We start from the raw sequence: 15,705 nt of genomic DNA, 5'->3' as shown, positions 1-15,705 counted from the left end.
TCTCTCTCTCTTTTTCACACATTACTTTCCCTCTTTCAGGTTTTGTTATCACCTAGAGATCAAGATATTATCATGTATATACTGATACAAAAGCAATTTAATAATAATACAATTAATATCACTCTACTAAAACCCACATCATTCTTAACATCATGTAATGAAACGGATTTCTTTAGATTGAGATAACACACGTTTTAGATAGCGTCATCACAGATACAAGATAAAATGGTACTTATACATATACCACGTGATACCGATAGCGTTTGTGCGAGACTAGTACATGTGTATCTCCAGTGGTGATGGAACGTTATTTTTGTAATCTTCCCGCTGAAATTGACGTCATTCCATCACCAGAAGAAACAATAATCTCGCTCAAACGTTATCGGGTATCACGTGGTACGTGAACAAGTCCCATTGATAACAATCGTTAATTATGATTCCATCCAAATATAAGTTTATAAACAGATGTATGATAAATGTAATGTAAACCAACTTGTTTTCGTGTGTGACTATATTTCACCTATTTCGCGTGCGATCGAAACTGGTAAACATTAATCGCCGTGAAAAAGTGCCAACTCCAAGAACTATACAGTATTTAAGTGTTTATTGCGAAATTTATTTGGCACTAAATGTTATTGGGTATGAAATGCGAAAATTAAGTCGCAACGAGAATTAGTTGATTTACATTATATTAGTCCTTCAATGTGATAATGGTATGGATTGCAATGAATATGTTAATGTATATAAAATCTTTGGCACCCATGGCAACCGAGGTATACTATGATATATTCATATAAAATATGGATTTCATAAATAAGATGTTGATAAGATTCTCTTTCCTGTATGTATCATCTTGTGGATTATATAACAATCTTTTCACTTTGTTCCTGCCACGTAAGTGAAGGACGCCGTACTGTCAATAACTCACTGTTGAGGCAGTCTTAGAGTTCAAACCAGACTTCTGCAACACCTGCTCCCAGTTCATCAACCATGCCCTTTAATTCTTTCTTCACAACGATCAGAATTTCACAACTTAGATTTTTCACCATGGGAAAGCATTACAGAAGACATGATACAGTACGTTAAGTCACCTCTTTTGAGCTTTCAAATGTATAATTTTATGTTAAGGAGTTTCCTGTAGTTACGGAATATTAATGAAAGTAGGCCCAGAATGCTTGATGCTCTCAGGGTCTATTAATGTCTATGGGTTTAAGATATAATTTTATCAAACATAAGATTCGAACGATACACCGGTTTTCTCTGATGCTTCTGTACCATCATAACTCTCACTGTCACTGAAGTTCTTCTTTCTACGAGGATCAAAGTAGGGCGATATGACGGGCTCGGAGGTCTGCAAAGTAATATATCAATCAGGTAAATACACCAATGAAGAGTAAATTGTTCATAAACAAAAGGATATTTCTGTCTAACATACATCGCTCTTGCTGGTCACTATGAAACAATGAACATAACAAATATAGAATTTGTTTCAATTGCTACATTCTGTTTTGGCTATTTTTATGATTTTTCCCAATGGCTACAACATCTCTCCAAAAAGATTCATTCGTCATATATTTTCGAAATGTCTTTTTGTACAAATAAATTCGAGATATTTCCAGATACCTTCTGCTAATTGTGACAGCATTCTCATCATCTCTGGACGGTAGGACTAACCGACGGTAAGGTAAATCTTTATTTTTTCGCGTGGTTTTCAATACATCAAAATCAACGTATTAAGATTTAGCCATAATGGTGTAGTGAACCTAGAGCTATTTCCCCTTTGTGTTGTCTTCCTTTAATAGAGACGTAGACACACTTACCCATAAAGTGCTCCGTGATTTCGTTTTCTCCGAGGCGAATGCGTTGTTTACGTAAGTAGCCAGCTCCTCCCACGGATCGATCACCCATCCCTCTACATACGTCACTAGGCGACGGTGCTTGACCAGGGCAGGTCCCCATTGCCGGGTCGGGGTCACCAGTAACTTTATTTTCTGTGAAGTTAAAACAGTTAAGATAGTTAATTACCAAACAGTTAAGATAGTTGAATTACCAAGAACACATATACATTTTTATCAAAATAAACCTTCTTTGATAACTTTTGAAAATAACAAGAAGACTTCTCATCAGATCAAGAAGACAATCTTCGTTTGCTCATCGATAATATCGTTTTATCCCTTTTCGGGTTTATAAGTGTTTTGATTGATAAATCTGAAAATGATGCATTGTATTGCCCTCACAAGTTTCCTGTACCATGGCTTTAAGTGAATACCTCTATAATGCTGTCTTCGTCATCCTCTTTGCTGATCTTGTAAAGCATTGTAATGGGTATAGCCAGGACGGAAAGGAAGGCCATGGCCCAGCCCAGACCGTCAGCCCAGGCCGGGTACTTGTAGTCCCCGTACTCGGACGGTGCGTAGTCCACAAAGGTGAAGATAAACAGGGCCTGAAGACCAAAATTGTCATGGCTAATGTTTTACTTCAAGCAGATTTATATAGTATAAATAAATCTAACGGTTAATGTACCACCACACCTACCAATATGTTCATACGTTTATATGATATCGCAAGAACAACCTCAGTTGTCCATATATTATCTAGGTCCTTGATGCAGAATCAGCTAGTCTGGATAAAATTGTTAAATCGGATCAAATTAGAGGGAAATTATCAAGAATCAGAACTTTTATTATGAATAAGTCTTATCAACAACTTAGGGTCTGATGGCTGGTCTATGTACAAATGAATTGTATTTTGAGTAAGTACAGTTAAACTATTTTCAAGAGTGTATTTTAATATTTTGCTGTACAATTTTAAGATGAAATATAACATTGGTACTTATACTTACTACCAGTGTTAGAGGGCTGACGACCCACCAGCAGATTTTCCACCATATTATCATCTTGAAGCCTAACATCACCTCTATATCCTTCAGGAACCTGTTTACTCCTGGATTATGGTAAATAAAATAAGTATCTTAACTATATATGTAAGTGTATGGTTTAAATGTATGGAGATAGCTAGAAAAGGAAATTAAAACTGTTAGGCTAAAATAAACTGAAGTAAAAGACTGAAAATCAAGAATACAGTCTCAAATTTCCATAACCTAAGATAAGGGTCAAAGAAGTAATATCAACAGGAGTTTCCAGATAACACGGGATCCATTCAAACGTAAGTCTGTTGGATACGAATTACTTCAAATGGTAAATATGGGACAAGGAAGTAATTCCAACCGTGTGGACAAAAATGTGACAATTTTGTTTTGTCAACACCGTTGGAATTACTTCCTTGTCCCATAACCTAATATAGATGTAGTATGTAAACACCATGCAGGATAAAAGGATTATAGTGGTATTGATTTGTATCGTCATATAAAACAGTTGCAATCAGGTGATGATGCTCTTTACGATTTACAAATATGCAAGAGTTCGAATAATTAAGGCTATGATGCGCCGAACGATTTCTGTTTTCATATGCTTCTACGAGGAATACAAACGAGAACAGTTGACATCGTTCGAACAATCATGTTGGTCACAAGAAAGATAGTAACAAACACAAAAGAATACAAATTCCACGCTTTCTATTTTAATTCATCAGGATACTCGTTTACACTTACCGTATACATACGCCACACAAATGTTCTCGAACAGGCCGATGATGAGGAGGGTCCAGCCCCCCACATAGTTATCCATGAGTTGTAACAGGTACATTCCGCCCTGTAGAGAGAACAACAGGGTATACTGTAGCTCTCAAAATACATCTACCTTACACTGTGTAACTTAAACTTGAGGTAAAAGAGAAAGTGCATACGATTGTTTCACTGGTACTGATGGAACAGTCAATGATTTTATTGTTCATTAAGTATCTGTGAAGTATACTCTCTATTTAAATATTATTGACATTAACGACAAGAACATTAGTATTATGAACAATGTTATTTCTGAGAGCAGACAAAACTTGTATGCATCTAGCAACGTCCTTGACCTCCACGTTAAGTTAGTTAGCCATAAAGCACAGATAGGAAACTATGTCGAACTCGGGTACGGCCTCAGATTGGGAATTACTGCACACATTTCATGCGTAAAAAGGGAATATTCTACAATGTTATTGTAACAACCAATAACACAGCATTTGCGTGTGTAATTTTCATGGAACAAAATACATATATACTGTATGGTAAAATGGTGAGTCGGGGAAAACTGCTTTAGAACTTGTTTATGACACTTAATACAACGCTGTTAATGATAATATCAAACTAGGCACGAATGGATGAACTTACCGGTGCGGTCAAAGGTAACCCAAGGAAGAAGAAGAATATACAGATACAGAGGATGACTATGGTTTTCTTTGGTCTCAGATGTGGGAACTGGTCAAGGACTCCTGTCAGGACAGTCTCCAACATGGCGAACTGGAACAAAACCATTAGGACACGGTTTAAATCATTGTTTGTAATTTTAATCACTGTTTGTGTCTAAGAGGATTCCATAAAAATATAACAAAATTTCTTTGTAAATTGCAAGTTGAACTCTATCCCTCGTGCTTATTATCCCTCGTGCTTATGTCTATAAATAAGATTTCTAAACCATTATTTATGACTTGCAGTCAGGAATAACACATAGCATTGAGATTATTAAATGAATATTGCACACAGTAGATTGCACTCAGAATTATGATTAATGCCAACAGTATAAAACATTATAAACTGATTAATTATTACCTGACTGTCGAGGCCCAGTGTGATGAGCATGAAGAAGAAGAGTATGGACCAGAGAGGAGGAGGTGGGAGGCTTGTGACGGCTTCAGGATATACCACGAACGCCAGACCCGCACCTGTAGGCGGAAATATAGATAAATGTTGTTAACATCAACATGTTCAAATATGAAAAAATGTCACCCTCAACATTCCGAAAATGTTACATTGCAATAACATTTCTATGACAACGACTTACCGTCTTTAGCAACGTCCTTGACTTCCACGTTGAGTTTGTTGGCCATGAAGCCCAGATAGGAAAATATGACGAACCCGGCAAATATACAGGTGAGTGTATCTCCTATACTGACGATTATAGAGTCCCTGGATAAAAGATAAGATTAGAGAATACAGAAGCTGAACACAAACACTATCCAACCATTAAAGCACAGTTAGCAATACTCCTTTTGTTCTTCAAATTATTTCTCATGACATCATAACTTGTATATAAGTGACCTGTTATCTGTTTATATCATGACTGGGGAGCTACCTCTACCTGGTTTATGTGTGATCATTTCTTGGACAGTCACTTATAAACCTGTTAAAGGTAATCCATCTTCGTATGTCAAACCTTATCCAATTAGAAGAGTTTCAAAGCACTTTTAGCCAAGCACAAACGATATCCAACCAGTAGACAGCCATATAGGTGTAAAAAGAAGGACATATCCCTAGTATAATAATATTACACAAATAATGGTTTCTACAATACTATTTTTTTTAAATAATATCGTATAAGAATGCTTTCCTATATCATCCAAAACATCATAGGGCCTCATTGTCATGGACATATCATAAAGACTAACCTGGGATGAACGTATTTATAAATATTAACAATTGCCACTGTTTCTGTATCGGTAAACTAAGTTAGGGCAGATCTGTTTATTTCCCAGTAACTTGAGTGCAGAAAGTGACCCGATTAAGTGCGTATGAATACAATTTGTACATGTAACCATTGGCGGACTTCTTTTGACATTCTACAAAATCACGTGTCAATGTTTACAAATAACACATGTTCGAAACAATGGGAGACATACAATAAAACATATTTATTTTTAAATGTGTTATTGCTATTTGACCTGAAAAAAATAACTGAAATATAGGAACTATTTTGTGATGTCATGGAGAAAAGGGCGGTATTAAGCTGCAGTCATCAATGGCGCGCTTTTTCTGAATGGCTGTTGTGCATGGATAAACATGACAGCAGTATAACGGCGAATAACACACAGTAAATGATTGTATATGTCGTTCTGGGAGATTTTATTGTTCATAGAAAATATTGTAAATATAAGGATTAACCTCTTACTTTGCTTAGTTTATGAGATGATAAACGCAATGGAGCAGTCAGTAAATTGTACCTCGTGCTCCATTGTCTATCATCTCATTAACTAAGCAAAGTAAGAGGTTAATCCTTAAAATACACATACTTACTTTAGAATGTTGTTATGAAAACGATTGTAACTTGATAAAGTGACCAATCCACCCCCGGCTATAGACATTGAGAAGAATATCTGGACAGCGGCATCCTTCCATACCTGTAGGCGTCATAAATAATACAGCTTTACACAGTTATCAGGATCATGTAATTCTAAATACGTTGATATTAATAAAAATAAAACTCATTTAACACCAGTCCTACAAAACATATTATGTATATCCTAGACCAACAATTGTCTAGCCTGACGTCTAAATGCCTTCCTCATACTTGTTACAATATTTGATAACGAAAGATATTCTGTGCCCAATTGATTAAAATTATTTCTTGAAGAACTTACTTGACAGTTGTTTACAAAATATTCTGAATAATTCATTTTTTATCTTGTTGCTCATTTTACAGAAATTTCATTACGGTTGTGAAGCAAATGAGAAATAAAAAATTCAAGTTTGAACAACACGGCCCAGGACTTACCCCTGTACCACCTAAAAGCCTGTCTCATGGCGATACAATATTTGGTATTCTGGACTTACCCTAGCGTCTAAGAGCCTCCCCCACTCCGGTACAATGTAGTAGTATACTCCCTTTCCGGCTCCCTCCAATGTGATCCCACGGAAAAACAGGATGATAAGAACAACATAAGGGAACACTGCAGTGAAGTATACAACCTGAAGGGAAAGAAGATGTATGAATAATTGATTAATTAATATTACCTACAGTTAGCGGCCATAATACAGTACGCAAGTGATTTTTACTATGAATTCTAAGTAATACTACATGTTTAAATACTCGTCTCCGGGAATCAATTACAAACATAAAAACTAGTTATCTAGTTCATATTCTTCCGTTGCAATATGTCCCAGTTGTGAACGATTGTAATCAAACAACGCTTGATGACGTCCCATTTCCTTTTTCGTCAATAGTAATATGGCGTCATTAAGATTACATGTCTAGATTATAGATCGATTTCTCGATAAAAATGACACGGAAAATATTTTGGATAATACATGCAGGATGCAAAACTAGTTCTTAGTCAGTGCGCAAAATCTTGAAACGATTGAATGCAAAATGATGTTAGGAACAACAATTACAAATATGTTAAATAACTAAGAATAAACAGTAAAATTTTCACTTGCAAAGTCTATTATGGTCACTGACTGTATGTATATCGACTATGAACAAAAAAAGAACCAGTAAACCAAGGTCATCAATAAAAACTTTACTACAGAAGTGTATCATTACCTTGAATAAACATCACAGGAATAAACGATTTAGGTACTCTATTTAAATATAATATTATGAATACAGATTCTAAGCGACTATAAGTTTCCCGTTATATGTTTTCTTTCATTTTTACGGTTTTCCAGAGTAATTTCGTTAGATTTATTTAGCCAATTGCCTACGGAATACAAAACATATACTTACTTTGCCTGTAGTTTTGATGCCCTTGATTAGACAAAGGAAACACACGAACCAGGCCAGTAGAAGACAGAGTACGAGTTCCCAACGAGGCTGTCCAAAATCCTCTAGGCCTGTACTCAGTCCCAACGCTCTATTACTGCAACAAGCAATATCATGAGGATGTTATTTATATACAGTCAATTAACAGTACCATGGAACAACCTGAAAATGTATGTAAAGAATGCTTCAAACCCCACGTCTAACACCATAAAATGACAATAATTTATAATCATCCAGACATCCTTACTTGAAGTATTCCTCCGCCGGTGATATCCTCTTCCGGCCAGTTGCGTCAGTAAACATGGTGTCGTTATATAGTCCCCGGAAGACACCGTCTGAGTAACAGGTACCGTTCAGGAACTTCTCACCTACTTCACATTTCACCAGTGGAAGCTTGAGACTACAGTCTGTTGGTATGAACATAGATTAATTTGCCAATAGAGGGTAAAATGGAGACATGATCATCTTTCCTGTTTAGAATCGATTTTTAAATAAATCTACAACTAGGAATATGCTTATTTTGGTTCCTTCTGAGCCCAATCATTGACATAAGTTGTGTATTATTTACCATTGCTGTTCCATCCGTTGTTACAGCCCTGCCAGGGAAGTTCGCTGGTAAAGGAGGCGAACATATAGAAATAGGCCCAGGCTAGGATCATGTTGTAATACATAGAGGTACCGGCGGACACTATCACCATGGCGATACCCACACCTACAAGGTCAAGGTCGGTAAAATAAACTACATTTTACCACAATGATACAAACACCTACAAGGTCAATGTCGATACCAATAATCACATTTATGAAATTAGACATATATATTATGATACAGATGGTAACAGATGTTATCAGATGATGTTCGTTCCTGTGTCCTATTTTGACTAATCTCTGGGGTTAGCAAAATACACTAATTGTTTGTTATACCCTACTGGTTAATGATATAGATGAAAGGACAAAGGCAAACCTTTAAAAAGTGGCGCGAAATGCCAGCACGTCATAGGTCCACTGCTACAGAACTGGCCAAGACATGCCTCCATGAAGAAGAGAGGAACCCCGATGATGATCATCATGATAACAAAAGGAATGAGGAAAGCCCCGCCCCCGTTTCGGTAACATAGGTAGGGGAAACGCCAAACATTGCCCAGGCCCACGGCGTATCCGAGTAGTGATAACAGAAAGTCGAACCGCCCCGACCAGTTCCCTCTCTCCTCGTTCTCGTCTACACCGAAGATCTGCTTCCGGCTGTCTGTCGTCTCCTCAGTCATCATCGTACCCTGGAAGTGACGTCATAGAGGCATAATATTCGGTAAATGTCGAGAGTATTTGAAATGACGGCTCAGTTTTATAATAGAGCTCAATATATCTAGTGTTTATTGTTTGACTTAAATATGTAACAATGATTACCTTCACAATACTAAATATCATACTATGTAAATAAGAATTTAAATATTACGAAGTTTTATTGAACTGTTATTATTTTAGAATAAGCCTTCACTTGAGTATGCTTGGGCATTAAAATCAAACACACATTTTAGCAGCAAATGTTTAGAAATGTTTGCCTACCCTAGAGGGGGTCCGGGAGTAGCCTCGTTTTGGTCTGTATACTCCTGGATCCACTGAGGTTTTAATGTCCCTGTCGTTGCGTCTGAGGTCCACAGATGTCGACTCGGAATCGGCTTCATTCATGGTGTCCTACAGCATAGAGGAACCATATTGGAAATTATCAAAATTAAGAATACAATAAGGAGATGTAAATAATCAAAGCTACTACGACAGGTCGGCAAGTATGATACTAATATAGAAGATTTCGGAAAAGATTGTAAGACGTCACAGAAAGTTAACATCCGGGTACTCAAGGGTACACACCATCCTTTGGCGACTGATAAAAACAATAACAAATAAAAAAAAACACATGTATGCTATACAACTGATAGTTAAATAATTAAAGTATAAGCTTCCATTTACTTGCTTTTTCTGTTTTTAAACTGCATTGCATTACCCGTTACAGATATTTATATTTCATACTTACAATTGCTTAGCGGTTTATCGCTATTTCCGACACACATTATATATTTCTACGAGAATTTTTTGTCTTTTTGAATTTCGTGAAATGATTGCAACGTTCTTATTCTTGTTGAAAACCTATACAAAAAGGAAAGATAAAATAAGATACAGTATTACATTTATGTATAAGGAAGACTATGTTAAAGCAAAATTACATTTGATACACTACTGTGACGCCCCGGGAGTTGTATGGGGTTGTCGATTCCGATCAGGTCCGGAAGTTGGGCCTTATTCGTAGGGGGGTTCGGATTTCCAGGGGAAGGTCTGACGTCATCATCATTGTCAGTCCACCGGTCATACTGGGGAGAAAACAAGAAAAAAACACTGTTACAATGTATGTGTAGTATGTTCATGGAAGTTGAGAACTCACTGGTTAAAGTATTTGCATATTTTATGTCACACATCAAGTTTATGTTCTATAAACTTAATACAGATGTCATCACATAGTTCATGCTAAAAATATATCGAAAATTCCGAAATCTGGCCTGAACGTAGTCCTTTATGTATGATTTATTCCTTTATTTTACACAATTACATTTTTATAATTCCTCCTATATTTTAATGTGTCACATACACCTATGTATATCACGTCTATATCCATGGTAAATGTACTTGAACTGAGCCTTATGTGCATTCATGCCATATTCGAATTTGTACATACAAAACTACTAATTATGTAGGAGAACATTGCGTTATATCTAACAATGGCGAGGTCGATTTACTTGTACAACATCTTGATTAAAGTCTTTAGCTCTCTCTTGTATAATCACATAGTAAGAGGATACATGTACTAGCTATTTAAGTCTCATGTCAGCTGGTCAGAGATCGATCATTGCTTACCTCCCTTACTAGTACACTCTACCTACCCGGTCATCCTCTTTGGACATTGTGTGTTGCCTTGACCCCTCGTGTCCACTCTTGATGTACAAACTGACCCGACTTCGTCCTATATTACTCCATATTAGTCCATCCAACGGTCTCGTCAGGTATTACTTCCGGCACGGGTAGGTATATTTTAAAATGACGCACAGTGAGGTCGTGTTCAGCCATGTGTGACGGAGAGAATGCTTTAACCTCTACAGGTAGATCAGCTTTAAGGCAAGGGCAAATAGACAATGACAGGTGTGTGTGGTCATGTCTGTAGGCTTTCACACCTCGACACACACACACAAGCTACACTCGATTAAATATAAAAATAAGCATGGACACACATAGGTATTATATATGTGTACCGGTATTATTTAGATTTTATAGTATTTCAATCATTCAAAAGAGAGGATACCAAAATAACTTAATTGACATAATCAGCATTTGAAGATGATACATAGATATAACTGGTATAAAATCAAAGCAAAATGAAAACAAATAAATACACCAATAAATCAAAAACAAAATATTGCTAATAAAACATGAAAAAATTATGATGATGAAATGGTTCCGTGCTAATGAAAGGCACGAAAACACTTTATTTTCTCAAAAAATGCATTTTACAAAAGTATCAATCTAAATCTTCAAATATTTTTCATGTCCATGGTATGATCCATGTAGATAACGAGGGAAAACTGTACAAAAAGAGAAGAAGACACGAACCTGATCAATTATATATCATCCTACGTGTTACGTAGGGACCCTTTCTATGAATTTTCTATATCTGAGAGAAGCAATCACACCGAATCTCATTGATAATCACAAGGTATGTATGATTAATTTGTCGGAGTTGATTGATTCGAATAGATTGTGAAGAATATTCTTTGTAAAATAAACGATATACTTAGTACATGTATCGTAGATTTCGTATGAATTTGCTAAGCCGTCGTGCTGTTGAGGACAACTACATTGTATCAGTATTCGATGATTTGGAAGTCCATTATCCTTTGTCAGCGTTTCAACGATAGTGTCAAGGATCATACATATATGTACAGTTGTCAGCGCTACAATGTGAATTCCCTTGGAAAAGTTCCAATAATACTGCATAAAACCCCCAAAAAAGACTAGTTATTTATAAAATGTAAAGCATCGTTCAACTATGCGTTGGAAGGCAAGCATTTCCCTTTCTCTTTTTTCATTTTTTATTACGTTTGGGTGATAATTGATGAATAAAGAAAGTGTTTGGACAACTGTTATATTGGTAAATTGTCAAAATTGACGTTGGGTACTCCTAGCATTATATGATCACCATAAGATATATAAAAAATGCTGTATGAACTACATGTACATTGAATAATTTTATGTAAGAAATTATTTCTCTTTTGTTTTTAATATCACATCTTGAAACAAATTTGAAAGTTGTATTGTAGTGATTCATCAGTTAAACTTACGTAATTTCCTATCCTTAATATATAAAAGTTTAACTTTATATCATATACAGCAAAAGTGGATATTGAGATATTTGGCCCTATCCTGAGTCACTCCGTCCAAACTATGAAGTAATTGTTCAAAGCTTCCTGACAGATAGCTGTATATAGTCAGTGGGAGAACAGCAGGTGCACATTGTCACAAAGCCCACAAGGTATGCACTGATAGACTGTGTCCACAACAAACTCAGCCATGAAGATTTTAATTTTGGTATCAATCCTAGCTGTTTTCTTGGTGAGTCTTCAGTCTAGAAACTGTGTAAATGTAATTAAAATATATTCGTAATTCTGTTTCTGCTTATATTCTCTAAATATTCTCAGAAAATGCCTATACATTTATTTGTTTGTTAGATTTGCCCTGGACGAAACATTGTTCAAGCGAGATAATGAATAGAATCTTTGCGTATATCATGATATCATTGACTTATGGTTTATATTTCCTATTAATCTCGTGGGACCACGTTTCCATATGTTTGCATCATCGTTTAGAAATGTTTATCCATGAAGCATTGACTAAATGAAAAGTAAAGTTTTATCACAGTATAGTATAAGTATACTACTTATATATCAAACAAACGTATGATTTCAATGGTCAAGTTTCAAAATAGTATTGATATAATACGGTGGCTCTGAATTTGATCTAGATGTTTTAACAGTCATGGACAAATTTATTCCAAGCTGTGGTAATTATTGCACAATTTAGAAGAAGAGAATTGGATAGTAAACATCAACATATTTCTATTATTTATTGGAATATAGAAAATCTAAATGTACCAGGTACATGAGATATTTCAACTTTTGTATAAATATGACGTCATAATTTAAAAACTGACACACTATTTATTTCTTAATTACAATATTTTAAAGTAAACTTGCTGCGCATTTAAATGCGATTAAAGTTGTAACGTTAAATAAATACACAGAGTACGTTTTATATTTTTTGTTATTGCTCCATCTTTATTTCCTCCAAAATTTAACATTACATAAAGAATGGCATTTAACATGAAAACAATAAATAAAACAGCGAACATATATATATATATATACATTGTATAATAGAGACAACTTTTTAAGTTATAGGATTATAAAGGATTTTGTTAACCATTCAAAATGCTCGGTACAAGCAAGACCGAATTATCTGTAATGCGTGAATGGCTTTGTATACTTCGTTTTGCTGTAAGGGTACATCAACAACGTCTAGCAAACAAAGATGTCATCAACAACGATTTTTGTTATGGCTACTAAAAATATCTGATAATATATCCCGTGTTTGGGGAATAGAAATGCATCTTAACAATATCTTATAAAATATTCCCATTATAATTTATCTGAGCTGTATTTAATTGAATTTGATAAGTGTAGGACTGAGGAAAATGCATACTTTAACTATATCATAAACCAAAATCTTTCTCAATAAATTTAGGTTATGGCATATATACAACAACGTTTTATTGGCATTTTACGCATATCTTCTCTAAGCCAAGTGTGATCAACAACAATGAGGTCAGATCGTAGAAAAGTACTTTTACTCTAAAATTGACATTCTAGGTTTATATTTTGTTATATCTTATTTTATTTATATTCTGGATTGATGTTTGGTTCATTGATGTATTTCCCCAGCTGGCGGACGCCCAGACAGAACAGGCCTGCCATAGTCAGTCTGACTGTGAGGAATGGCAGTGCTGTGTAGCTGATGCAGACAGACGATCAGCCAATCACAAACGTTTTATCTTTTCCCATACTTCCGGATTCTGTCGTCCGAAGCGTTACCAAGGACTCACGTGTCACGTGTTCCTACAGCAGTTTAACGGAATATTCAATGACTACTGCCCCTGTGACGAAGGCCTTATCTGTCAGGGTACTACTATCCTTTCTAACGGCCACCACACAAATCCTAAATGTATCCCTGCGGACGAGGCACAAACCACACCAGCATCGACTTCTGGACCTTAGATATTTTGGTCATGGAAACCACCATTCCAAAATATGCCTATCAAAGTTATGTTAAACGTAATAATATAATAATAAATTGGTTCAGTGCAGTTTACATGTCTTTTATTTTCTCTATTTTTTTCTCTTTATTTTTGTATTTTAACCTTTTTTCTTCTTTTGTAATCTAAAATCATTTCAAAGTATTTATTAATCCAAATCCATCGAATTACTTGTTAATGAACGATTCTAAAATAATTTGAAATAATTGTTAGTGCCAGTGGGACAACCTTCATATGTGTAATGCTGAGAGCATTATAACACATATGGCAATGTCAGTATATCAATAATCCAAATATGTAATATACCTTATGGGATAAATTCGGGTATCACCAAGACTAAATTGTTTGTTATTTATTATGATTTATAATACAGTGTTTGCATGAGTAACCATGCATGACATACACATATTTGAGTGGTACACAGAAAGAACATGTTTGTGGTTATGAAATGCAATGTACACAGAAAGAACATGTTTGTGGTTATGAAATGCAATGAACAATTTCATTCCATGTTATAGTAAGTTTAGTGTTTTTTGCACAATTAAGAATAGACAAAATATATAGTACACACCGATGAATCATTTTTATTTTATTTTTATCACAAGATACAAAATTTAGACATATTTGAGGTATTTCTGTTATTACATATGTATATAAAAGTGACAATAATATAAACACTGACTATACGAATAATTATTTATTTCATTAAAAGAGTCCATTTCTTCGGTAAACTTGGACATTGAAATGCGATTAAAATTTTCGTTGTCCTTTAATAGATTCCCATCTATTTGAGCTAAATTTTCATTCTCCGTATTCCTGCATTTTTTCAGAATCATACTACTTGACGTTAATTGTGAAATTACCATGTAACTCCATATACTTTATAAATATATATATATATATATATACATCCCTCTCATAATTAATTCAATCTATCACAATTACAAAATAATTATTTGGTATTACTTATACTGAAAGTGACCTTACTTACCTCACTTATTTGGTATTCATACAAAGCCTATAACTTAAACACCACGGGGTGAAATGATAAAAAAGTATATTTTTTATGTTTGTAGAGAAGGAAAATTACAAAAGACAATACACATCAACAATGTTTTCATCATCAGTTATGAACCTAACTTGGAAATACAGAAAACACTAAACAAAAATCGTTACGCTCTATTCTCTATTTATTAATCATTTATTCATTTTTTTTATTAATTCAGTTATTTTAAATGTCATTTTTTTATTCATTTTTTGTTATTTATTGTAGTTGCTTTCTACGGAGAATAACATAAAAGTTATTTATACAACAATTGGTTCTTCGCCCTACATATTGTGAGGATAATCGCGCGATTAAAAGTAAGCGTAGACATCCACATGCATCATTCTGACAAAAGTGTACATATTGGTTTCACCCTCACACCTAGACTAAACCGGAGATATATAGTCATTATTGAGATGTGCCTACATTTGTATAAATGCATGGTCGACGTTTTCGAAAGAGCCAAGAAAAACAATTGTCAGAGTTTCGTTTGTGATATTTGTTAACTCATTAAGGCTATTGTTCTTCGGTACTACTTTAGTTTAAGTAGCGATTGTATCCAATCAAAATCGGCTATCTTTGTGATTTTTTTCTCGTTGATGAGTACCCGTAGT

General features: G+C 34.9%; 1 protein-coding gene across 1 annotated transcript; it reads right to left on the bottom strand.

The window, feature by feature from the left end:
- On the bottom strand, positions 1-10,726 carry LOC138336304 (sodium-dependent proline transporter-like). The gene is made up of 17 exons (XM_069285740.1): positions 10,568-10,726; positions 9,857-10,000; positions 9,201-9,329; positions 8,602-8,911; positions 8,206-8,349; positions 7,885-8,044; positions 7,602-7,734; positions 6,710-6,844; positions 6,173-6,276; positions 4,944-5,068; positions 4,712-4,824; positions 4,274-4,402; positions 3,611-3,710; positions 2,843-2,943; positions 2,270-2,443; positions 1,821-1,991; positions 1-1,351 (listed from the first exon to the last, which is right to left on the bottom strand). The coding sequence occupies exons 1-17, from the start codon at positions 10,586-10,588 to the stop codon at positions 1,226-1,228; spliced, it is 2,319 nt and encodes a 772-aa protein (XP_069141841.1). The 5' UTR covers positions 10,589-10,726; the 3' UTR covers positions 1-1,225.
- Positions 10,727-15,705: the final 4,979 nt, after the last annotated feature.

This window comes from Argopecten irradians, chromosome 12 (genome assembly GCF_041381155.1).
Source record: "Argopecten irradians isolate NY chromosome 12, Ai_NY, whole genome shotgun sequence".
Lineage (NCBI taxonomy): Eukaryota > Metazoa > Mollusca > Bivalvia > Pectinida > Pectinidae > Argopecten > Argopecten irradians.
The sequence above is the reverse complement of the archived record's forward strand: the minus strand, read 5'-3'. Positions and strand labels throughout refer to the sequence as shown.